Source organism: Molothrus ater, chromosome Z (genome assembly GCF_012460135.2).
Source record: "Molothrus ater isolate BHLD 08-10-18 breed brown headed cowbird chromosome Z, BPBGC_Mater_1.1, whole genome shotgun sequence".
NCBI classification, from domain to species: Eukaryota; Metazoa; Chordata; class Aves; order Passeriformes; family Icteridae; genus Molothrus; species Molothrus ater.
The window spans coordinates 28,049,855-28,074,585 of record NC_050511.2 but is presented as its reverse complement, the minus strand read 5'-3'; the positions used below and the strand labels follow the sequence as shown (position 1 = coordinate 28,074,585).

The following is a 24,731-nucleotide window of genomic DNA, read 5'->3' as shown; positions in this document are numbered from 1 at the left end:
TTACAAGCACCAATATCTCCCAGGTTATTTTGTGGACTTTGGAGAGTCTGTTTTTAACTGTCCCATATGTCTTGTTTTTCCTAGATTATTTAAAGTTAAAACCAAAACAAAACACACCTATTGACATTCTTTAATGCCATAAATCTATACTAGAATCTTTCTTACTTTTAGCACTGCTTAACTGCCTATGCAATGTTATTCCCCTAGGACTTATTTCTTACAGAACTCAAAGTTGTAATCTAATTTAAAACAAAAATACAAAACTATTACTTTTTTCAAATAGTTAAATTTTATACTTAATGACTGATATTCTCAAATTCTAGTAAATTTCAGACAAATTTAAGCATATTTTACATTGACTTTTGCCTCTCCTCTCCCCTCCCCTCCCCTTCACAGTGTGTTATGGTTTAGAGTTATTTAACTTACCTTTCCCCCCAACCCCTGCATTTTCCCCAGAAAACTAAAAAGCTGCTGTTAAAAAAATAGCTTTTTATTCTCTGTATTCTCTGCATACAGTCTATGGTCAAGAAGGAAGGTGGTAAACCACCATACAGCTTTACCCAGAAATCTAGACACTTGCTATTTATATCTTTGGGAAACAAGTCAAACTTGAGTTCAGTAGAATATTAATTAGGAGTAAATTCCAATGGTGCCAATTTGAACTATAAAATTACTTATAACTACAATCATTATGACATTGTTTCCTTAAAAGATACCATGAGAAGATTTATAAGTTGGTTCAATGATGTAAGTGTTCCAAACAGTAACAGCAAAGCTCTTGCAAAGTATGCAGAAGCACAGACTTTTATCATTAACTTTATTACAAAGTATCATCTCAAAAAATGTTATTTCCACCTCAAAGTGTTGAAGTGCAACAAACTTTTTTAGTTTAGCTAGCTAAATGAAAAACTCCTCTAATTAACACTGTAAAACAAAGAACTCTTGAAATAATAATTAAAAATTAGTACAGCTGGATGGCATGTTTTTCTCTCATAGCACTGCAATCCTACTTACTAGCAATATTATTCCCTATATCTAGGCAGTACTTATTAAAGTGATGGAATTCATAGTTTCTCTATCACACACACTAGATTATGGTAGACATTCCTTCTCTTTTTGCCCTGTATTTTTCCTTTGAGATAAGAACACTCAGAAAGCAACTTCCAGGCTAAGTTTTTCCTAAAGTCTATTCAGCATTTTAACCAGGGAAAACATTTTATTTTCTGCTATGAGTTGCATAAGAAGTAAGCTAATACTATCAAATAACATTACAAAGCTGGTATGTTCCAACTAATGTCATGGCTGCATATCTGGAACTACAGAGGAAGATCAACTAACATTGTGAAAATGATGGCTAATACTAAATGGTTAGTCCTTACCAAAGCTAAAAAAATCTGCTCAGCTATTTGCTCATAAAAGAGTAATTCCTCTGCCACAGTACATATTCAATGCTTTAATAATGATCATGTGATTTTTAAATTATGGTTATCTGACAAAATTGTGGCTATTTTATGCTTTCAAGTGTATAAACCTTCTTCATTTCTTCACCCTACCATACCAAAAATGAGATTATGCAATATAAATGGGATGTTTGTATTTCAAGCAAGAACTCTAAATCTTCTGAAATAATTAAATCCCAAAACAAAGCCAGATCCTTCAACACAGCAGAATTCCTAATGCAAGCTTTCCTTTGAGATAGGTTAGCTAAAGCCAGAGAGAAACCTTCAGCTGAACCTTCTTTTATTTGCATTTTCCCCCTGCATATTTCCTTTTTTTTTAACCTTCAGGTAGCAAAACACTTTAGACATTCGAAATCACAGTTGACTAGACATGTGACAAGTGGTCATTATCCTGGATATTTCAAAGGTCAGCTTCACAGAAAAGAAAAGCTGGTGGACAGTTACCATGCTCAGAGAACTTTATAACTTCTTACAATCTGAGAGATTCAGTGACAATTGTCAGATCTCTGTCTGGAAATTTCTTGGTTTATCACTTTAGCACACTGAAATCAAAAGTATAGTATTTTAACACACCCTAAAGTCAAAATACAATGCTGAATAAAAATGGGGGAAAAAACTACCAGAAAAATACACACAGACTTCATATTCATACTAAGAATAATAATGAAAAGTGTCTAATATTGATTTATATTTAAGCCTGCTAAGAGCAAAACCTTACTCACACTGTCATGCTTACCACAAACAATTAATTCACAGTCAGTCTCTATGGCTAATGTCAAAAGGTACTGTCCAGGTCAGTAGAGAAACAGCCACAATCATAATAAAACCTAACAGAATATAATGTTGGCTATGCTCTCCAAATACACAAATTCTCTTAACAAACAATATACAAATCAAAACAAAACCAGATTTACTATCACATTCTGTATCTATTTTTTCATATGCAACACTTTGTTTACATGCCTTACATCAATCAGCCTTTATTCTGCTTTTGTAAAGCTTTCAGACAGCAACTCTTTCTGTTCTGCATCAACAAATCATAGTTAAACAACTTCTTAAAAAGCACACAATCTTTCAATATTACAATTCAAAATGCTTATTAGAACTTTTAATATCATCTCCTTAGAAGCAGCTGACTGGAGATTTTATTTTAAACAGACTTGTTTCAAAGGTGACTTTAAAATCTTCCCACATTTAGACAGCATATTACATTGATAATCTCACCAAATTCTGCTAGGTTGTACTGAATTACATAGAGGTTCTATGTAAAATTTGGGGTTTTATTGCATGCAAGCAAAAAAGCAGAGAGCATTTACAAGATTTTTTTCAGAATATTCCACACACATTTGTTTAATCATCAAAATAAAAATACACAGTTACAAAATAGGACAGTATTAGCTCTGCTTTTAATTCAACTTTTCATTTATTACACAAGTATTATAAAGACATGTGGCAACTTCCACACTAAGCAAAGAATTTATTACTCTCTTTCTATAACACTAGTATTTAAACAATTGGAAAAAAATTAAATTAACATTTTCTAGGCTATGTTGAGGACCATATTCTAATATGAATTTTGAAAACAAAACACACATACTCCCAAACCTACAAATTCATACTGTGCACACACATACAAGTCAGGCAGGATATTACTGTTTCTAATGTCAGCCATAGGTGATGTGCTTGATGCATTTACAAAACAATGTATTATAGCTCATGATTCCAGATTCTGAGAGCAGAGACTTGGACACAGAGACTCACTCTCCTCCTTAGCAGGGGAGCTGTAGGCAGGTGGACATTAGAGTACCTGGGGAAAGAACTGGCCTGAGAGAACAGCCAGCAACCATGTCAGAGGCTCATGACTCTGTGCACATCCCTGCCCCACCACTCAGACCACACCAAGGAGTGGAGCCTGCAGGAGGTCCTGATCCTGCCCCAAACCCAGCCCCGTCCATGGTGGTGCAGGAACGCCCCTGATGGGGAGAGGAATCCACTGCCACCACCCCAGCTGCTCCCTTCCTGTAGCCAGGACTATGTCTGTAACTGGCACTATCACAAATGCTCAGAAGGCATCTACAGCTTCCAAATCCAAGTTTAAACACACAGATGTTAACACCCAAATGTCCATGAAAAACCAAGTTAAAAAGCAGATCAATGACCCATAAAGGCAACACACTAAAGGCTTCATATGTGAAAAACAAAGATACAAGAGTTGTGCTTAGCATCACAGGACACAGTCTAAGCTCAATTGACTTTGTGTGTTTGCAGACTGAACTGCAGTGCCCAGAAACAATATTAAGGGTCTGTTCAAGACATCATTCCAAGGGTCTGGGCTAGTCAACAAGTTTCTTCATGCTAGGAAGAAGCAAAGATACAAACAGGTGATTCCTACTATAAGAGGTTAAATACTCCTATCCAGATTTTGAATTATATTGCAATTCAGTGAGTAGATGCAGCGCACACACTCATCATGAGCTAAGATAAAGTTACAAGAGACCAATCTGTGAACCCTGCCAGACTGAATGAGAACCTCAACTCAAAAACAAAGACATGAGAAGAAGCACCTCCCTTCATAAAAAACTCACAGAGATACTGCCAGGATGAGAAGACCTTCCAAAAAACAAAGATTAGAAGAGTCCTGAAAGCACAGAAACACATTAGCATTCTGGAAAAAACAAACAAAATACAAAGCAAAACCCAAAACAAACTAACGAACAAACCACAAACACAAAAAACACAAACTCCCCAAATATCCCCAAAACCTAAGTGAATAAATCAACAACGACAACAAACCCCCAAAATTTAAGGTGCTTTAAAACCAAGCAACCAATCAACCAACCAAAATCAAACAAACCCAACCAATCACACAAAAAGGAAAAAAAAAAGCAAGCCATGAAAACTTCTGAAGGTATCCACCTTCAGAAATCATAAGAGAATACAATAGCACAGAATCAAAGAATCACAAAGATGTTTCCAAAAATGGTCATGTCAAACCAAAAGCAGAACTGCTTGCAAAGGAGAAACCCACATTTCTAGCCTAGAAAGTTTGTAATGAATTTATTATCATGGCTTGAATGCATATGATAGCATTACTGTAATGAAAAAGCTTGGAATCCGGGGATTCTCCTCCTCAGAACATGATAAATTTGATTCAATAAGAATTCCTGAAAGTCAGAAAATCCTAGAGAGAAAAAGACGTCCTAACTAATTTAGCATTTAGAGGGCAGCTGCTTATCTTGGAATGTCTTCATTCCTTATATTGCCCAACTGTCTTCAGGAAAATCACAGCAAATGCTTCCACCATGATTTCCAATTTCATTAGTGCATGATATTAAATCCTCCATTCAAGTGTCCAACAGCCATTACATAATGGTAATACAGCCTTTCTGGTCTTCTGTGTTTGTCTGGAATCTCTGATAATCCCGTAATTATTAATTTTTATGTTGATAAATCCAAATGCCCATATACTTGTGGGTTTGACTGTTGAAGAGATTCCCCAACAAACAAGTGAGAAAAGCACACTTTTGTGCCTCCCTGAAACACCTATACATTAATGCATGGGCAATGAACAAAGGGGATTACAGAGGTCTGTGTAATTAATGCAGCTCCATGACCACACTGAGATCATGGAGACTTGATGGGATAGCTCACATGACTGGAATGCTGTGGCTAATCAGTAAGGGCTCTACAGGAAGAAGAGGCTAGGAAGAGTAAGAGCAGCTGTCCCTTATATGAGGGCAGATGAGAAACTAGTCCAGAGCTTACAGATCAAGGTTAGCAGACAGAGCATTAGTGATGCTGTAATGGGTACCTGATATAGAGAGTAAATCTACAAAGTCTCCTTCAGACAATTGGAAAAAGTTTCTAGGCCCTGTTCTCACAGGGATATTTTCTCAACTGGAAAATGTTTACAGGCCCTGTTCTCACAGGGAAATTGAAGCACCATGGCATCTGCTGGAAGGTCAACAAAGCAGAACACAAACAATAGAGGGAATTTCTGGAATGCAGTGGTAACAACTTCCTGATCATGGAAAAGCAAATTGCTAGACTGATACATACAAACTGTGAAGAACTTGTCATGGGACATTAAATTGGTCTGCAATGATGATGAGATGATGGAGTTCAGAATCCTTGGAGGAAGGGTAAAGCACAAGACAACCATGGATTTCAGGACAGTAAAATGTAATCTCTGAAGAGATCTACTTGGAAAAATTCTACAAGATACCCTATAGAGATGGACCCAGTAAAGCTAATTGATATTTAAGCATCATCCCAAACTCAAACATGGTCTATCATCATGTGCAGGACATCAAAGGCAACAGGAAGCTGACAGAAATTAATAAAGAGCTTAGATATAAAAAGGAAATGTGTGAGAGATGGAAGCTGGGATGGCTTATCTGGGGCAGGAAGAGGTATCCTATTGTGTAGGTGAAGGGCTGGGAAAGCCAAGGTTACTGTTACTGATTTGAATCAGGGGAATAAAATTCTATGACAGGAAAGGAAAACTAGAGAAAATGCAGGGCCACTGCTCAATATAGCAGGGCCCCTAATAATAATAAACACAGAAAACTCAAGGTACTCTGCACTTTCTTTGCCTCAAGTATTTACTGCTAAGACCAGTGTTTAAGAACCTGAGGTCCCCAAGAGTAGAAGGAATGGCTGAAGCAAGGAAGACTTAGCCTCAGTGGAAAAATAGGTTATGGAGCATTTAGACAGGACATATAGAAGTCCATTGGCTCTAACAGGTCATACTTAAAAGCTCTGAGGGAGCTGCCTGATGTTTGGATGTGTGTACTCTTAGTCCTGTTACTAAAAAGTTATGACACCTTCCTGTTAAATAGGAGAGAGCAAATATCACACCTATCTTCAAGAAGGAAGATTGATGACAGATTGATCAGCTTCAACTCAGTTCCTGGGAAAGTGAATATTAGTTGCCTCTGACACCATTTAGATTTGGACAGAAGGGAGTTTCATCATGTTAAACAAAGAAAAATTCAAGTACTGCACAGAGGGAATACCAGTACCTGCTGAGTGTCTCCACCTGCCTGGAGAGCAGCTTGGTAGAGACAGGCCCGGAGGAACATTTAAAAACCAGAAAAAAACAAAAAAAACCAAGCTGACCATAAACCAGTTATTTGCCCTTGCAAGCAAAGAAGGTCTACAGCTTCTTGGACTACATTAAGAGCAGCACTGCCAGCAGGTAGAGGGGTAGAGGGAAAGCAATTGCCAATCATGACTCAGCATTAGTTAGGCCAGGTATAGGCTCCCCAGAGAACACAGACATGGGTTTACAGGAGTGGTTCCAGAAAAGGGATACAAAAATGATTAATAGGCTTGATACAGAAGTGTTTAGTCCAGAGAACAGAAGGGTTATGTGAGGATGTTTCTTACCTATGTGTATAAACAGGGAGCCAGACTGCTCTCAGTAGTCCTCTCTCAAGATAAGAGGTAAAAGACACAAATACACAAAAAATGCATTTTATGCGGCAGGAGTGAATTTTCTTTTTACAGTCGATTGTTCAGAAAGCTTGTTGAGTAACCACCCATAACATTATTAAAAGCCCCACTACGCTTAGTCCTAGACAAAGTGCTCTGGCTGATCCTGCTTGAACAATATCAAGAGTTCCTTTCCATCTTTGAAGTTTCTCTTAAATTTATACATATGTTTCAACACCACTCCTTTATTCTTTTTATTTTCATAATGCTTTGCCCAGTATTGCTCATCAGTTCTTCCCACCCAGTTTCCACCACTATACCCACCCAACTGCTTGCCTTTTTGCACTTAAATTTGTTTTCTTCTGTTCTTCCTCTTCTGTTTGGACTTACTTTCCTCAGTAGGAAGAAATAAACTTCAGAATACTTCTAAATACCCCTAAAAAGCCAGTCAAAAGACTCTGTAGTTCCAAGTCTGCATGTTTATTAAAGAAAGGACACTTACAAATACTGAAGATATAGTTTATGTTCTGGAAAACCAAACAAAACCCTCAAGATCCAAGTCAGCCCATTCTTCACCTTCAAAATATACTTTTACAGTTATGGCTAGGACACCCAAAACATTTGAAATTTTAACACTTTTTACTTATGCTTTTTTCTGGTTTTTTTTTAAAGCAATTAATGTTTCAACACATAATTAATTGAAATGTTAAGCTTTTAAATGTAATCCAAAGAATCAATTTTCTGCCTCTCTGCTGAAATTCACTGCATTTTATATATCTCTCTTTTGTCCATTGAGATGAGAGGGTGTTTGTTTTCAGCTGAATGGAATAGTAGGTGGAATATTCTTGATGCATTTTAATTAGTGCTTAGTAAAGGACAGTAAATGCCTTTCCCCAGTCTTCTACTTACTCTTCTTTTTATACAGCCCAAATACTCCTAATCTTCATTACACACTGCTGGTTCATATTCACCTTGCTTTCTACCAAGACCCACACATCCCTCTCATCAGACCTCCTTCCCGGTGAGTACTGCTTCAAGTTCAACCTGCTTCAACCTGGGTTGTGCCTGGGTGGAAGAAATCTCTGTATTTATCCATCTTGACTTTCTTGAGTCTCCTGCCACCCATTCCTCCTCTGCTTGTTCATGTCTCTCTGCTTGGAAGTACTACCCCTGAATTTCCATCAATTTACTGTGTCTGCAAACTTGGCAAGAGTCCACTGTTTTGCCAAAAGATACTGAACAGTACAGGTCCTTAGGACACATCTTGCAGTTCCTTGCCTGTCATCACTTCCCAAGTAGCATGTAACTTACTAACCACTATCCTCTGAGGCCAATCATTCAATGTTTTCTTTTTCTAAACCCACCTGGCTGTCCATCCTCCAGTTTACTACAGGAATCACCAGACTGAGACAGGATAATGGGACACTTGACATTGAATTAAATCACAACTTTTGCTCTGTCCTTGGTGGTGGGGGTTAGGTTTCTCTCTGTTCCATTTAACTTAGGGATTTTTTTCCCTGCTAGTTGCTAGGAAACACTAACAACTGGGTACTTAAGAAAAACAAAAGATGTGGCCAAGCTCAGGGGAGGAGGGCATCTTGTCGAACTTCTCTTATCTGGAAGAACTGGGATGACAAAAGATAGGGCTGGGGCAACTGCTTTCCCTCTCTTTCTCTCCCTCTAGGCTTCGGATGAGGACAGTCAGAGCTGCCCTGCTTCTTCTGCTGTGGGGTGAGCCTCTGCTCAGGACAGCAGCCACTGAACTGAGACCTTATTATCACCTACCTCACTAAGAGAGGGACCTATCACCGTCTGCTCGGGTGCCCGGGATCTTGACTCGCCCCTCTCTGCCCTGCAGGGAGCCGGGCTGCCCCTGTCCTGCTCCCGCCACTTCTTCAGCACCGCTCCGAGCTTTCGCTGCACTGTAGCTCCGCACTCCCTGTCCTCCAAGATATCCTGCTGATCAAGCTTGCTGTTTCCGTAAGTCCTGCTGGAGCACAGGGATCGGCTGCCCCAGGGTTTGTGCACCACAGCCTCCCCACCATCCCTGCCCGGGCCGAGCCGCCATTACCGCGCGCTGCCCGAGCCGTGCCACAGCGCCCCCTGCAGCCGCGGGGAGTCACCACACCCGCCCTGCCCGCCGGGAGCCAGCAGCGCCCCTGCTGTCTGCGAGCGGAACTGCACCAGCGGGGAAGGCGCCTGCGGCCCAGAGAGGGCTGGGACCGGGTTTGGGCTCTGCTCGGTGTCAGCGCCACAGCTGCTGCTGCTGTTTGCTCTGTCATGCATACTAGGAAAGAACTGTTAGTCCTGCTCTCATATCTTTGCCTGAGAACCCCTTAATTTCAAACTTATAATAATTTGGAGTGAAGGGGTTTACATTTTCCATTCCAAGAGAGGCTCCTGCCCTCCCTTAGCAGACTGACACCTGTTTTTCAAACCAAGGCACTTGGCTACAGAGAAAATAATTTTATCAGAGTAGGCAGATGACTTTGTAAGGCACAATTTACTCTTATAAAAAAATTTCACCTTGGCTATTCCTAATCATCACAATTTCACCAGCACTTCATGAAAACAGTCCCCTTTCTCCCAAAGACTGAAATAAGGCTGACTAGCCCTCTTTTAAAACAGATGCAGGATTTGCCTTTCTGCAGTTGTCAGGGACAAAAGTCAAAGTGGTATTATTAAAAGTAAAATGTTTGTTGACATGTTTGTTGACATAAGCTGTGCATTTAACCAGGTTTTGATGCACAGAATTTACTCACTCCTTTCCCTTGGGATGATTTGCCCTCCAAAGTCTTACCCTTTTCACCAGCAGGACTAAAAGGATCTTAAATAATTTGGCTTACTCTTTTGGCTCTCTCTGAAAGGCAGATATGGTTTGCCAATAAAATCCTGGAATTTCAAAAAACAGTATATTCACAGTCCAAAAGACTTAACACAAATTACAAGCATCTAGTCTACTTTCCCTCCATTTTAGGAAACCAACCTGAAACAATCAGTTTCCCCATATTGCTACTTAAGATCAGCCAATATGCAGGGAAATGACACAAAGGACAAATCAGTTACTTTTTATGTTCTCTTTTTAAGAAAAGGAAGTATGCAGATCAAATATATGTTCCATATCAGAAAATAATTAGGGACAAGCAAATCTTAAACCAGTAATCCTTCAAATGCTTTCTAGTCTTGGGAACCTCCTGAAGATTTGTCCTCTTTGATGTAGAACAATGAAGCATGCAGATAAGGAGTGCGAAGGAATAGCTATGATCAGTGTAGAACATGTCCATCACAACTAATGAGTGTTCGTAAAATAGAAACTTCTGTCCAAAGGGAAAGGAGAAAGAAATAAGAAAAGGATATCTGTAAGTCAGCCAAATACTTCTCAAAATGTACTCTTTCATAGAATCATAGAACAGTTGGGTTGAAAGGGACCCTAAAGATCATCTAGTTCCAATCCCTGGCCAGGGACACTTTCCACTAGGCCAGACTGCTTAGAGTTCCACCCAACCTGGCCTTGAACACTAACAGGGATGGGGTATCCACATCTTCCCTGGGCAACCTGTTCCTATGCCTCACCACCCTCATACTACAAAATTTCTTCCCAGTATCTACTCTAAAACAAATATTTTAATTTGAAGCCATTGCCCTTTGTTCTCTGTCTACATGCTGTTGTAAAAAGTCTCTCTGGTTTTTTTGAAGACTCTCTTCAGGTACTGAAAGGTTGTAATTAGGTCACACTGAGGCCTTATCTTCTCCAGGTGGAGCAAGTCTCCTTTTCCCAGCCTTTCCTAATAGAAGAGGTGTTCCATTCCCCTCAACTATCTTGGCCTCTTCTGGACTTGCTTCAATTGGTCCATGTCCTTTCCATCCCCTGCCAGGAACCTGGATGCAGCCCTGCAGGTGGGGTCTCAGCAGAGCAGAGCAGAGGGGCAGAATCCCCTCCCTGGCCTTGCTGCCCACACTGCTCTGGATGCAGCCCAGGACATTTGGCTTTCTGGGCTGTGAGTGCCCATGGCTGCGTCACATCCAGCCTCTCATTCACCAGCACCCCAAGTCCTTTTCAAGGCTGAGGTCCATGAGTCTCTCCTTAGCTGGTATCAACACCACGAGTTTAATGCCATAGTTGCTGAATCAAGGTACTGTATCTTGTAAATATCTTGCAAAGAGGACAAGTCCTACACTGAATGGTTACAGGATTCACTCTGCTCATGATCTCTTAATGAGTAATTCTCTGTCAGATAATGTTTTTGTTTGACATTTGACAGAAACAATACAGCCTGAATAACAACATTTCTCTAGAATCCAGGATGTCCCAATATCTCCTGGGATATTTGTCCTGTACCTGGATCCTTAACCAAAGGCACTTCACACTACTCAGAAGTCTCTAATAATATTCTGTACTTAGGCCTATTGAATCTTTTAATTCTTGACTTTTCCTCAAAACTGAAACCACAACTGAAGAAGGGCTAAAAATCTAATCTTGAATTTAGAAGTGAAGAGCTTAATGTACAGTAAACTTCACTTCTAAGTTCAAATAGAGAATTACACTCACATACCACTTCAGCTAACATGATTTCTTTTGTCCAATGAGGTAATTAAGTAGTATGCAAAATATTCTGGGTGTCAAGAGTCATTCCTGTTACGAGTTGTGAGATTATTCCCTAAGGCTGTGTAGCACAAAAAGAGCAGTCTCTAGCCATAGACACTAGTAAAAGCAGTACAAAGAAATGCTTAAAAAGTTCTAGGCATCACCTCTACAGATTCATCATCAAAAATCCCAGCAGGATTCTTGGCCACTCAGAATCTATCTTGATTTGAAACAGTCTTGTTGATTTAAGAGGTGTTCTGTTCTTCAAAGGAGGTGACCAGCTCCACTGAGGTCACAAGAAGAGGAAAGTGAGACATATAAATTCACCTTTTTACTAGTTTTGTTGCCTAGAAGAAATATGCCACTTTTACATCTGTGCAAAAAACCTGTAGGTAAGGTCTTCAGCAATTAAAATTCTTATTACTAGGATACCTGCTGATATAGCATGAAAGTTATTTGAGAAAATGGGTCCAAGTAAATACTGTTATTATTTCACACAGCATCAAAACAATGTCCTCCCACATCAACCAGCAATAGTCAAAGACACTACAAATAAAATAAATAAACAAAGATGCTACTTTGGGTAGAAAATTATGCAAGCATTAGTAAGATATAAACCACATTAATGAAAATTCCAGACCTAAAGAAGAAGCACTGTGAGAACTGTACTATTGGGCATCTACCAACTCATGACAACAACTCTAACATGATGATTATCACAATATATACTGAGAGTGATAGGAAGTATGGTACTGTTATTTTCCAAAGTGTCAAAACAAGGTACAACTACCAATAACTTTCTTTTTAACTAGATAGAAATTCTCAGAGGCACAGGAATTCTTGAAATTATAAACAAAAAACCCCATGCACAGCTTGTTTCACTCACTATTACAGAATACCTCACTATTCGGTAAAGCATTTAATTTCTGTGCCTTTGCAAAGCTGTACAAACAAATATATGTATGATTTTTTTAAAAATCAGAAGTTAAATATAAATGGAAAATCTTGTCCAAAAAGAAGTAAAGGGAGAAGTTAAAAGTAAAATCTGTACAGGTAGCATAAAGATAATTTTAAAATATCATATTGCATTCTGAGAATAAAACATGCTAGATAAGAATAAAAGGAGTAGTAGGATGATAAATATGAATGCACACCATGAAAAAAAAAGAGGAAGACAAACAGCAGATCTGGCATGTTACAAGAAAAATACAACAAAAATATTTAAAAATTAAGAGAAAGTAATCTGAAAAAAAATTCCTTTTTGGGAGCAGGAATGCTCATACAAAACCCTGCAGAACTAAAGATGACATATACGAACATGAAAATTTAAGACCATTGTATTACATTCCTTTACAGCTGCATAGGTGAAGACATGAAACTTATTCACCTAAAGAAGACTGAACATTCACTCACCTAAAGAAGAAAATTATGTTCACTCTGTATAATTTATATCTACATTCTTACACACCTCCAAAGGCTTAAGCAAAAAAAAGAGTTTTGGTATTGACAGAGTCCTTGCTTGTCCTCAGACTTTCAAGTGTTTAGTGAGGAAAACTAAGATCTAATTTTGTCTCTATTTTCAATTCTAGGAAGGAGCGACTGCAGAGCATCATTTGATCTACTTTGGTTTGATTTGGTATGGTGAATTTAAACATATCTGCTGGCTCCAAGGCTAAATTCTGAACAGTTAGCCTCAAAGACAACGTCATATTATTCTGGACTACAAACAAGTGTTGTCGTTAGGAAATAAAACACTCTCCCCAAAGGGAAAAACAGAGGATATTTAAAACCAGAGATGGAACACCTTGCCAGTTAAAATAAATTCAGAGAGACAGATACTCCAAAATAAGAAACTCACATTCAGAGATCCTGAACTGCAATCATGCACACAGAGTCATGAGAAACCTTAAGTCCTATTCCATGCCCAAAGCACTGCTATTTCCCTAATATTTGTATCTGAGACACAGAAAATCCTGTTCTATATGTTTTAGACATCCTAAAATTACAAATTTCAGCTGCAATATGAATACTATAGAAATAAGAATTAATAATAGGTGGTCAGTTATTCTGCATAATGATGTTTGCCTCCCCTATTCAGTCTCATCCTCTATTTGGTAAAATTCGCTATTTCATATATATTTTCCAAAAGATGAGCTAATGATGACAGACTGCACAGGAATTTTCCTTTTGGTTATGACTAAGATATGAGTAACAGTAATACAAAACAAATACACATGTCAAAATGTGCACCAAAAAAAAGTATTCAGCATATGTTCTACTAGCTTCAAAGCATGACCACAAACAGAATATTCTTGTTATTTCCAGTGATTATACCAATAGCTTCAGGAAATCATTGTCAAAAATGGCAAGATCAATAAATTAAACCTTCAAATATGTCCACTGTGCTGTTTTCCTCCCAACTCCTTTCAGAAGGTATAAGTGTTATTATCAGGGGGAACCCTATTGTACCAGGCACAGTACTGACAGTATTTGAATTTAGCATCTTCTAGTCTGAAGCATAACTATCAGTTTATTTAGATATAGAAAAGACTACTCTATAGAGTTCCAAGCAGAATTTTTTACTAGCCACCAGGAGCTTCCTTTTGCCAATATAAAACTGTCTTAGGTTGGAAATATGGGGTATTCTATTCCTATTTGTTAGAGGTGGGGCAGTTATCTTCCGTTAATTGGGCAGCTTTCTTTATCTCTTCCACAACCAATCCTCCCTCAGGGAGAAATCTTCTGTTAATGAGCCATTGAGTGTCACTGCATGACTGATAAAACGGCATCATCCCATTGGGAGATGCTCTGTCCAGGGGGAAGAGCCAAGCATTCCTACCTGGATATGATCTGAGACTTGGAACACCACAGGCAGCTTTTCCCACTGGATTCCCAGAGGTGTATAGCTGTCTTCCCCACTGGATTCCCAGATGAAGACCAGGCCCATTGACACCACCACTGGACCTTCAGAGGAAAACTGCACCCTTCTACAGGATCACTGCTTCTACAGAACCGCACCTGTCTCTGCAGGACTGCAGCCACCATTTTATCAGACTGCTACCGACATCCTGACCAACAGGGTACCAGGTTGTATTCTGACTCTGTCAGTAGTTTTGCTTTTTTTTTTGTACTATTACATTTGCATTTTTAGTTTTCCTAGTAAAGAACTGTTATTCCTAGTCCCATATCTTTGCCTGAGAGCCTTTTCGTTTCAAAATTATAGTAATTCGGAGGGAGGGGGTTTACATTTTCCATCTCAGGGGAGGTTCCTGCCTTCCTTAGCAGACACCTGTCTTGTCAAATCAAGACAAAAACATATTTTGATCATCCTATTTTTAACGGATGGGGAAAACTCTGAAAGAATCCTTGCAGGCAGTTTTAAATAATGTTATCAACTGACATTTGAACTAGATGTAAACTGTACTCTGGGCAGTTCTATTTTTAGAAGGCCATGAAACCCATCCCTGACTCACCAAATGCCACTAGCACTAAATGCACTACAATGAAAATCTGCGTCTCTCCATTGATCCTGTCCTCCATTTCTTAATCTCTTCTCTCTTTCAAGTTAATAATTCAAAATATCTTCTCATTTTTTTCTAGGTTTGTATTTCAAGTCTGGGTTTTTTTTTGCTTTGCCTACAAAACACGTCCATGTGCCTGCTCTACTTAATAAAAGATGACTATAATGCACTGAGAATGTCTAGGAAACTACTATAATTCTAAATTTAAAACTCACCCCCAAAACAGACTTTCATTTACTTGCATGCTTTACTGAGCCAATGTCTTTGCTATTTCCCAGTACTAGATAAGATTGCACTTTTACACAAAATACGGAATTAGACCAGATTCACAGCAACTTCTGTGCGTCTCTCCCAAGTAACCATGACTCACACTAAGTCTTCCTACAGATACAGCATCCTCTTTTCTTGTAAAGAAAACTACAAGGTATACTAGTAGTCCAATTCATTTTCAGGAATACATTCCCAGAACAATGGTAACACTCATGAGTAAATGTGGGATGTGCCAACATTAAATCATCCACTGGTCATCTGTTCCTTCCCTAAGAAGGCAACAACACAACTTACTGACATCAATATCTTAAGGATATCTGCACTAAACACTACTCCTAAAGAACTGTACAGAAGTTTTAAAAGGAAATAGTAAAACAAAACAAAGATATTCAGGTGATCTCAGTCACAATGAAAACTTAACAGCAGCTCCACACTCTACTTATCAGAGGTTATAATACTAAATAAATATTTTATTCTTTAAAAATTTATTTAGCCAGTTTACAGACTTATTCAAACTGTCAGAGATGACTCATATTCAGTGAGACCTAGGGGTTCCCAATTATCTAAAAAATTACTGGAACATGCTCTGATCAATCTGAATCACACATAATACATAAAAACCTTTATGGTTGCCTCTGGCAATCTCCTGAAAATTAAAAATTCTGACTTACAGTTAAGTCTGCACATTGTAAAAACCATGCATTGTAATTTTGTAATTCACACAGCTGTGGAATCAAAGAACCACATTAAAATTAATCTAGTGGTGACTAGCAGATAAAAAAAAAACCAAATACATTTCATATTACATGTAGAGATTTTCTGAGTTGGTCAAGCAAATCTTACCCCAGCAGAATTTTAGCATGAACCTCTTTGTTAGTCCTTGAGATTTCTCTCAAAGAGGTAATTTCTGCATCAAACCAAAATCCTCTTTCTTCTGGTGTCTCAACATTGTAGTTAACCATCACCACATCACCCACTTTTAGCTCACTCCACTTCAGAATGGTTCTTGCTCGGGGCCGAAGATTAACTGTGTCCATTTCTATTATGCCATTTTCTGGGTACCTTGAAAAGCAAAACCAACAACACCAATGATTATGACTATGGGAACAGTAAAAAGAAAGTCACAGACAACTTTATTCAGAAATAAAAGTTTTTAAATGTTCTTTGGGCACACAAAAACCATAAAATCTGACTTATTATCCTTTTAAAAATATGGCTTTCCTCTAAATACAGACTAAGAATTTGTTTCATCTCAGATGGGAAAAATAGCTTCCATGAGTTTTAAAAAAAAAATCAGTAAACCTATATGCACTTCTCAATAATTTAGTGTTATTTGACAGGACTCTAACTAAAATCCCAATGAAGGAAGGAAATTTGAGATGCTTTTTAAATTTGAGATACTTTTCATTTCAACTACAGTTAGTAGTTTTCATTACATGTTTTCATGAAAACTACAGTTTTCTTATATTCCTCTGAATAAGGCAACTATTACTTGATACTAGAGCCTGTATTTGCACGTGTGCTGGAAAAATAGCAGAATGTAGACAGGATCAAAATACTAATTGCCAAAAAAAAAAAAAAGCTAGCCTTCAACAAGAAGTTAAAAGACGCTAAAGTGAAGTTCCTTTTTCATACTGTGTGTAGGCAGATAATCCCCCACCACTTAGCTTGTACTACGTGAGTTCATAGAAAAATTTAACAGGGAAAATGAAATTAGTCTATTGCAAATAAACAGGTGCTATTAAAATTATCCCTTCTTAACAAACAACGCTGAGGATGATGTATCTAAAATTATATTTTCATCATGAAATTACTGGCACTTTAACAAGAGCGCTCACAGTTAAATTAATATACCTTTATCAAACCACATTGTTAAATATTAATGGCAACATCCAACTCTTACTAATAAAAGTCTGGCTCTACCACTTTACAACATACTTCCCCTTATAGTAAACAAGAATATTTCAAGGTCTTGGGAAAATTGCACATTGCAACTTACTAGTAGTAAGTTGTACTAGTGGTACTAAAACAACCGTCATTAAGAGCATGAGAACGACAGACTATAGCCTGAAATCAGGATGTCTACTCCTGAACAGTTGACTGAAAGCCCATCAATGAAACTGGACACATTTTAAACTGGTTCATTTTGCTTGTTTTATGCCTTCTCTTGAATCTAACAGACCAGTTTGCTACTACTGATGTGGGGGGCTGGAGGAACAGGGGAGATTTACTGATAGTTTTGTTTAATGAAGCATGAACGGCAACAGTTTAAGAGTGGGTGTACCTTCCAATAAACTAATGGCTAAGTAAAAGAACATATCTCTAACTACTTAAAAAGTTAAATACAAAGCCTGTTTTTGCACCAACATTTTTATGACCCTAATTATAAAATTCCTCACAACAGAAGTTACATCATACAAAGACTGTGATCAAGTCATTATCGAAACAATAGTTTCATACAACGTAACTCTCCACATTTCCTGAGGTTTTTTTGCCCATATTGTTTCCAAATTCAGCGCATACTGAAAAGCTAACATTTGAGGTTTTGCCTTTATGCCATGCAGCTTTCACCTAAAGAATTACCATATTGTTCTACCATATTAATTATTATTTTAACTGTTATAGCCACAAAAACCATGATTGATTCACCTACACATAATAAGAAAAAGTAAAAAAACAGCTATAGAGATCATGCCTACTTTATTGAATGCCTAAATAACATCACATTATTGTACAACAGGCTACTGAAATCTTAAGACAGCTATGTTTGACCTACTAATCAGTTTCAAAAGTTTTACAGTAAAACCTTCCTAAAGGTTGTAGAAGACAGCAAGTAGAACATAGCAAATACTCAGTTTACTGGAACTCTGAAACCAAAATATTGCCTAAACATCAGGAAACTATAGAAGATAGATCAAAACCAGACACCATTTATGTAGTGAAATAATCAAATAAGAAATACATATGGAATCATAAATATAACAAATAAACATTTTAGAAGTTCCTATGTCACTATTAAAAAAAAATTGACTTACAAGAGTTAACATTCATAAAAACTTAACCTGATCTGAAAAATCTATTCTCTTCTGAAAGTAAAATGTCTTTAGCTTCTGTTTTTCCTGGGCGAGCTTTGGACAAGGGTTTTTCCCTAAATTAAGATTCATATCTTAATATGAATGAATATCTTAATGTCTTTCTCACCTCTACAGAACTCAGAACAGATCCTTCCTATTGTACTGATGAGGAATTTCAACACGTCATCATTAACAATGTCTCCACCTTTGTTCTTAGAAGTAGTTCATGAAAAAACCCAAGTAAAAATATTGCCTATCAGTTATCAAAAGACACTTCCCCCCCCCAGTCCCCTTTTATAAACAGAAACTGTTTTCTAAAGGAAGAAAAGGAAGGCTGACTCTCCACTGAGTGCATTTTCCCTCTAATCATCTGGTCAAAAACGCAAACTAACAAACTTTAGAAAAAAACAAATGAGATGTCTTTTGCCACATTTTACCTTTCTTTTGCAAAGGGTTACAGATATTGAATGTTTTAACTGCTGTGCACACAGAGAAATATTTTCATGGTTGCTGATGAATGCTACTAGCTATTTAACCCTTCATATTGGTCCATAACTGATACCTCAGGCAAAACAGCAGAAGCTTGCCACAAGTTTTTGAGTTAGGCTAAAAACTGCAGAGTTAAACTCTGTATGTTAAGGTCAGTACCACTATTCATTTTTATACTATTAAGTCCTATTGAGTACTTTCACAGTAAACTTGTGCCCTCAAATGTGTCTAATGCCACAATTTATTTAAATAAGAAAAAAATGACGGTCACATTAGAAAATTCTACTACCTCACATTCATTTTCCTAAAGTTTAACATGCCATTTGTAAAAATCACATTAATTTAAAATCTAATTCTTAAATATGGAAGAATAATATTTAGCATAGATCACAAGATATGGATGTAGATAAATCAAAATATAAAGAGAATAAATATGGTATTGTAACCTCAAGAATTACCTGAAAATTAATTCTTGCCCATTCCAGGAAGCTTTAATAAAGGACTACTGTGAGACATGAACATATGCTGAAAGTGTTTTCTCATTTATTGAGTTACATTTAAAATCCTAAGATCACACTCAAGAGAAAACAAAAATTTTCACAGCAATGTTTTAATTAGCCTAGCATAAATTTGTACAGTTGAAATGAAGATTATATGGCAAAATTAAACCTTGAAATTTAAAACAGCTGTGGACAGTTTCTTGGTTTTCCATGTTTTTAGGAAATTTGGCAACTAATACTGAAAAAAAGAGCTGTAACAGCAAGCATAATCATAAGAATTTAATGAATATTTCCCATAGGAGTCTCTATCTATCTCTAATTTAATTCTTCCCTGTAGCATTTCCAACACTAGCATAGCAAGGACTTCTTGAGAATTCCTATCTTTGTAGACAGTCTCCATAGCAAAGAATTATTCATCAAGCAAAAATTCCAGTATTTCTTAGTTATGGCCAGATGGTTGGCAGTGGTTCCTAAAATGCTCCAACGCCAGGACACATAGTATTTCCATGTCAGAATAAACCCAAGCCTACTCAGTTTACTGAGACCTTGCAACATATCCTCTCACACTTTTCCCAGCTGTTACTAGAACAAATAGAACTGGAAAAATAAAAACAAAAGTAAAGACTTCCCCAACCACTGTCCACACTAGTACAGCAAGGAATGATAGTGCAGATGCACAATTTTAAAAATTATTTTCCAATACTAATAAAATTGAAGTATCATTTATTTTCTCAATCATAAAATTCAGAAATGAGTCATCCCAACTCTGGAATGAAGGAATAGAAGGGCAAAAACAAAAAAAGAAACAGAAAGGAATGAACTCTTGGAAGAGGTAAATCTGACTAAGAAGGCAGAACTGGTTAAAAATTAGGTTGCTACCACCCCACGCCCTTCTAACCTGAGAAAAAAATCAGCCCAGTTTTGCTGTACTGTTTGAGAAAGCCAACACAGTGTTACAAAAAGCACTACACTGTAAGGCACAATTATGAATGGAAAAAAAAATCATTGGGGTAGTCAAGCTGTGCACTTCCAAAAAACCAGTAGGTCTGATAATTTGTTATTACAAGAAAAACAAGTAATATATTTCAAAAGACAGACTTGAAGGGATACTGAATATCAATAAAGATAAAAAAATCAGTCACATGGAACATAAACAAGATTTTGAGAACTCGACCTAACAACTAATAACAGAATTAAGCAGCTTAAACACTGAGAAACTGTATCAATAGCCTGAAGAGAATGATCTTAGTTTCCCAATTACTTTAATTCTGAGTTTCCAAAAATGTAACTTCTAGTCTTACACGACTACGCTGTCGTGTAAGTATTCAGACAACATGGATACTCTGAAAGGAGACAACCTGGAAATAAGTATATCAAAACAGAAGTTCAGAAGTGTAAGAAATACACAGAACATTCAATTTTTAATACAATAATTTTGTATTACAAGTTTAAGTAATGTGAATATCGTGAAAAACAGGTTTACTTCCCTGGATAGCAGACAAGTCATGCATTTTTTCAAAAAACTTTCCTCAGAAATGCAAGGAGAACACCTAGAGCTAATTCAAGATAAATTAATATGTGGTAACATTCAATCTTACTCTCACTGTTTACACAATTTTTTTAAGCCAAGAATCAGTTTTAAACAAAAAAAAACTTTAACTGTTATTATTTTAGTTGTTCTCTCAAACACTTGCCAGGACAACAAAGCTTCCCTCCCTTAGCTCAAATCCTTTCTAAAGAGACATAAGAAGCACCTAGATTGTCTCCTCAAGCTTTTTCCTATTCAGTTTGCACAAGGAACCTACCACATCAGAAATCAGAGTCTTACAGTTAATGGCTGTTGCCAAAACCCTGACTACAATACAAATACTCAGACATTATAAAACACAAAATAAGCAGTCAGAAACCCAATGCAAATGGGACAAATAACCTTACAAGGAACTAACTTCTGAAAATGAAGAGCAGCAGTGTGTAGCTACTCCCATAAAATACTTTCAAGTATGAATGATTCTGGTGGCATGCTTTCTAGTGAGGATATATAGAAAAAAAGACATCTGACATATCAGCTCTTTGATTACTTTAAGATTGTCTAATAAACTGTATGAGGTAAAAATTTTGAATGAGTAAACAAACTAATCACTGATACTAGGAAGTGGAAAACAAAATTACATTGCTAGGAGAGGTGCTCCAAAGTAGTCACTCAGACTACTTACAAATATAATTATATATATTTTGTGACTGACATAAGGTCAGAAAGAACATGTGGTACCCATAGGAACAGATTGTCTTAACATTCTACTTAGCAGACAATATAGCTTTCATTCCTCTTTCTCTTCTGAAATTCTAAACTCTCCAACATAAACAAAAGGATGTAAGTGCTATAAAGAAAACTACAGTTTATAGCTCCCATAAGTTTGTCATGTTTCTAGCCATTAACTTCATGTCCTTCAAAAGGAATCCCTTTCCTCACTTCAGTGTCTCAGACTAGAGTCAGGAATCTCATAATACGTATCCTCCTGATTTGCATTCTTTTCTGTGTTAAATGTTTATAAAGAAAAGTCAGATAACTCAACTAAACATTTACAAGGGTTAATTGAGAAACACATAGCATGCAAAGGAATGTATTTTGACACTTCTTCACAGAAGACAAAACAGAGCAGTTTGCATCATGCACTATCACTAATGCTGCAGAAAGCAGCTACCTCTCAAAGAAGCAGGGAATCTTTCCTATATGAGGCCCCACTGGATATAGGATTAATTTATTTGACTGACGAATGAAAAACCCAGTAACATTCACCTAGTAAACCTAGTTTTTAGATATATTAGGAAACAAGAGCACTTCATTGTACAGTCACATAACTACAAAATTCAATGCAACTTCACTATCAGATATACACAGCTGGAAAGCAAAGTATAAGAAAGAAGTAGAAGCTACCTCATCTGAGAACGACCCATAATGTCTTTTGGTGTCCAAAAATCAATTTATCAGTAGTGTGATCTAAGTGAATTCTCAGATTAAATCCCAGCCTACTCCCTGTATGTGAAAATTTCATATTAAAAACATTCAGAAAATAGACCTGGCTAAGCAAGTCTCGTCTTCAAACCATTCCTTGAGAAAATAAAAGCAAGCTTAATACTATTATTCTCTCGACAATCTCTTCAGCTGTGAATTACACTTTCAAGTACAAAGTGGGTTTTTTTGACCAGGCAGTACTTAGAACTTTTCTCCTCATTGCCCTCAGTATAGTCTGTGCTCTCCAGCTATAAGACTGTGTCTTGCATATTGCTTTAACAGCCACACAGGATGACTACACTTTCTTGACCTCTGTGGCAGCACAGTGAAATCCTAATTTTCTTAATATGTGAGTGTGTGTACATCTTTAAAATCTGAGGGCATTACTCCACAGCTTACATTAAGCATGAAGTAAAGAGAAGCAATTAGTTCCCTAGAAGAAATAACTACGGCATACTTTATATGGCATATGACGCAGATATTACCTCATGGTTTAAAATAAAATTCTCTGATTGTAATAAAACATGAGGGGAATATCATCAGCCAGAACAATGGCCTTGTAAGAAGTTACCTACACTTGAGCCACACTTAATCTGTACTTGCATGTAAGTTGGCATACTGAAATTTCTCATGCTGCAGAAACATCCAGCCTCCCTGTGGCTTCTGCTGAGGGCCTTCTTAAATGGAAAGACTTTATTACAAATGACTGGAACAAGAAAAGAAAGGACAACACATTACTTGATTGCAATCCAAATACTTAGGGTAAACCCTAAGTCTTCCTGCTGCTTTGGGGATGATCAAGAAGCCAATACTTGCAGAATGAGAACTTTCTCCCTGAAACTAAGTACACGATAACCAGTGCTACACCAGTAACAAATATGAAATACAATAAGGTAAGAGGAAAGGGCAAATGCTGATATAACACAGCATTGTAGGCATGTCCTTATGGTGCCACTCTGCTACTGAAATGTCCTGTTTCTGATTTGGAAGTGATTCTTAAGCAAGCTTAAGAATGTGGTGGAGATCACCTACAGTTATCTCAGCTAATTTTAGGACCTCAGCATGTGCTGGCTTCCTCACAAGTCCTTTCAAATCCTGATTCAGCTTTTTTATGTTCAAGACAGGTTAATTTCTTCTGTATTTAAAGTCAGTTGCTGGGAGCAGAAGAAAGAAATGTATGATGATTTTGTATGAACCCTGATAGCACATCCTCACTTCAAAGTGTTTAATGGCTCCTTGTGATACCCACAAATGCAAACGTGAAATGGAAATACAGGGAATAAAGTCTAAGGGGAGGAAGAAACACTGACAAAAACAGGAACACACCTTCAAACTGCTGACATCAGGGAAAAACCTGCATTCAGAAATGGAAAGCAGAAGATGGACTGTCACGCAGAAGTTACATAGCCAGAAAGGGATGTCAAGAAATTTGATACTGCCTGAAGGTCAGCATTGGTAATAAAACTGGTATTTTGGTGTCTTGCTCACTGGTGAAATTAGGGCTCTCAAACAAGTATAAATCTTTGAACTGGAGTCAAAATTCTTGGTAAGTGCAATCTGAAACTGAGTTCTTTTCCTCCCAATGGCCCAAGGTTTTCTCTCTGCAGAAATAAGTGGGCCTTATAACTATTGCAGCAATTTAGTTAAATACTAGACACATAGCTGGGGTGGGGCATGGTGGTGGAAGTGGTGGGAGAAAACTACTACAGAAACAACTCACTCACCAGAGCTGTTATCTACAAAATCACCGACGAATGCGTAGTACATCCTATCTGCAGCAGTCACAGCTGGTAGGAAAGCTCTGTTTAGTCAGAAGGTGGTTACCCCTTTGAGATTACTATAATTAATTCTTGCCCAGAAAGGGAAATTTCCCTTAACTATACTCTTTGCAAAAAGAGCTCTCTCATATTTTTTCCTTTCACATTCACTCTAACTACACTACTTAAACAAGAAACAGAAAGAGGAACAAGCAAACACTGAACCCCTCCGAGGAGGAACACTTTTATGAAATCTAAAACTGCATATTAAAGCATTTAGGTTTTGTACAGGACTTGTGATATGTAAGTCTAGCAGCACCTGGTGCTAAAGCCAGCTTTCTCACTTAAGAAAAGGACAAGTCCTTCTTCACCCCTTAAGAAAAACTGCTATAGGAGAATGTAGTGATCTAAGGGGTAGAGTAGACCAATTCAATGCATTACAGGTGACCTGACCTATCCCTGTAATCCTATCAACTGTAATCTTCATGGTGATTTTTCTTTTTCAAATTGGAAAAGCATCAGTTATGATTTGTGTGTGTGCATTTGTGCCCATCTCTGACATACAGTTTCTCCAATGTATTAAAGTAATTTTGATGGCTTTACTGGCACCAGGTTTATGTCTTTCA

The 24,731-nt window shown here is 37.4% G+C and overlaps 1 protein-coding gene across 2 annotated transcripts in view; it reads right to left on the bottom strand.

The window, feature by feature from the left end:
- The window catches only part of UHRF2 (ubiquitin like with PHD and ring finger domains 2), an 81,688-nt gene that overhangs the window by 35,086 nt on the left and 21,871 nt on the right, over positions 1-24,731 (bottom strand). For both annotated transcript variants that reach the window (XM_036402578.2, XM_036402579.2), the window contains exon 4: positions 16,116-16,334. In XM_036402578.2, coding sequence (XP_036258471.1) covers positions 16,116-16,334 — 219 coding nt within the window. The remainder of the gene's footprint in view (positions 1-16,115; positions 16,335-24,731) is intronic.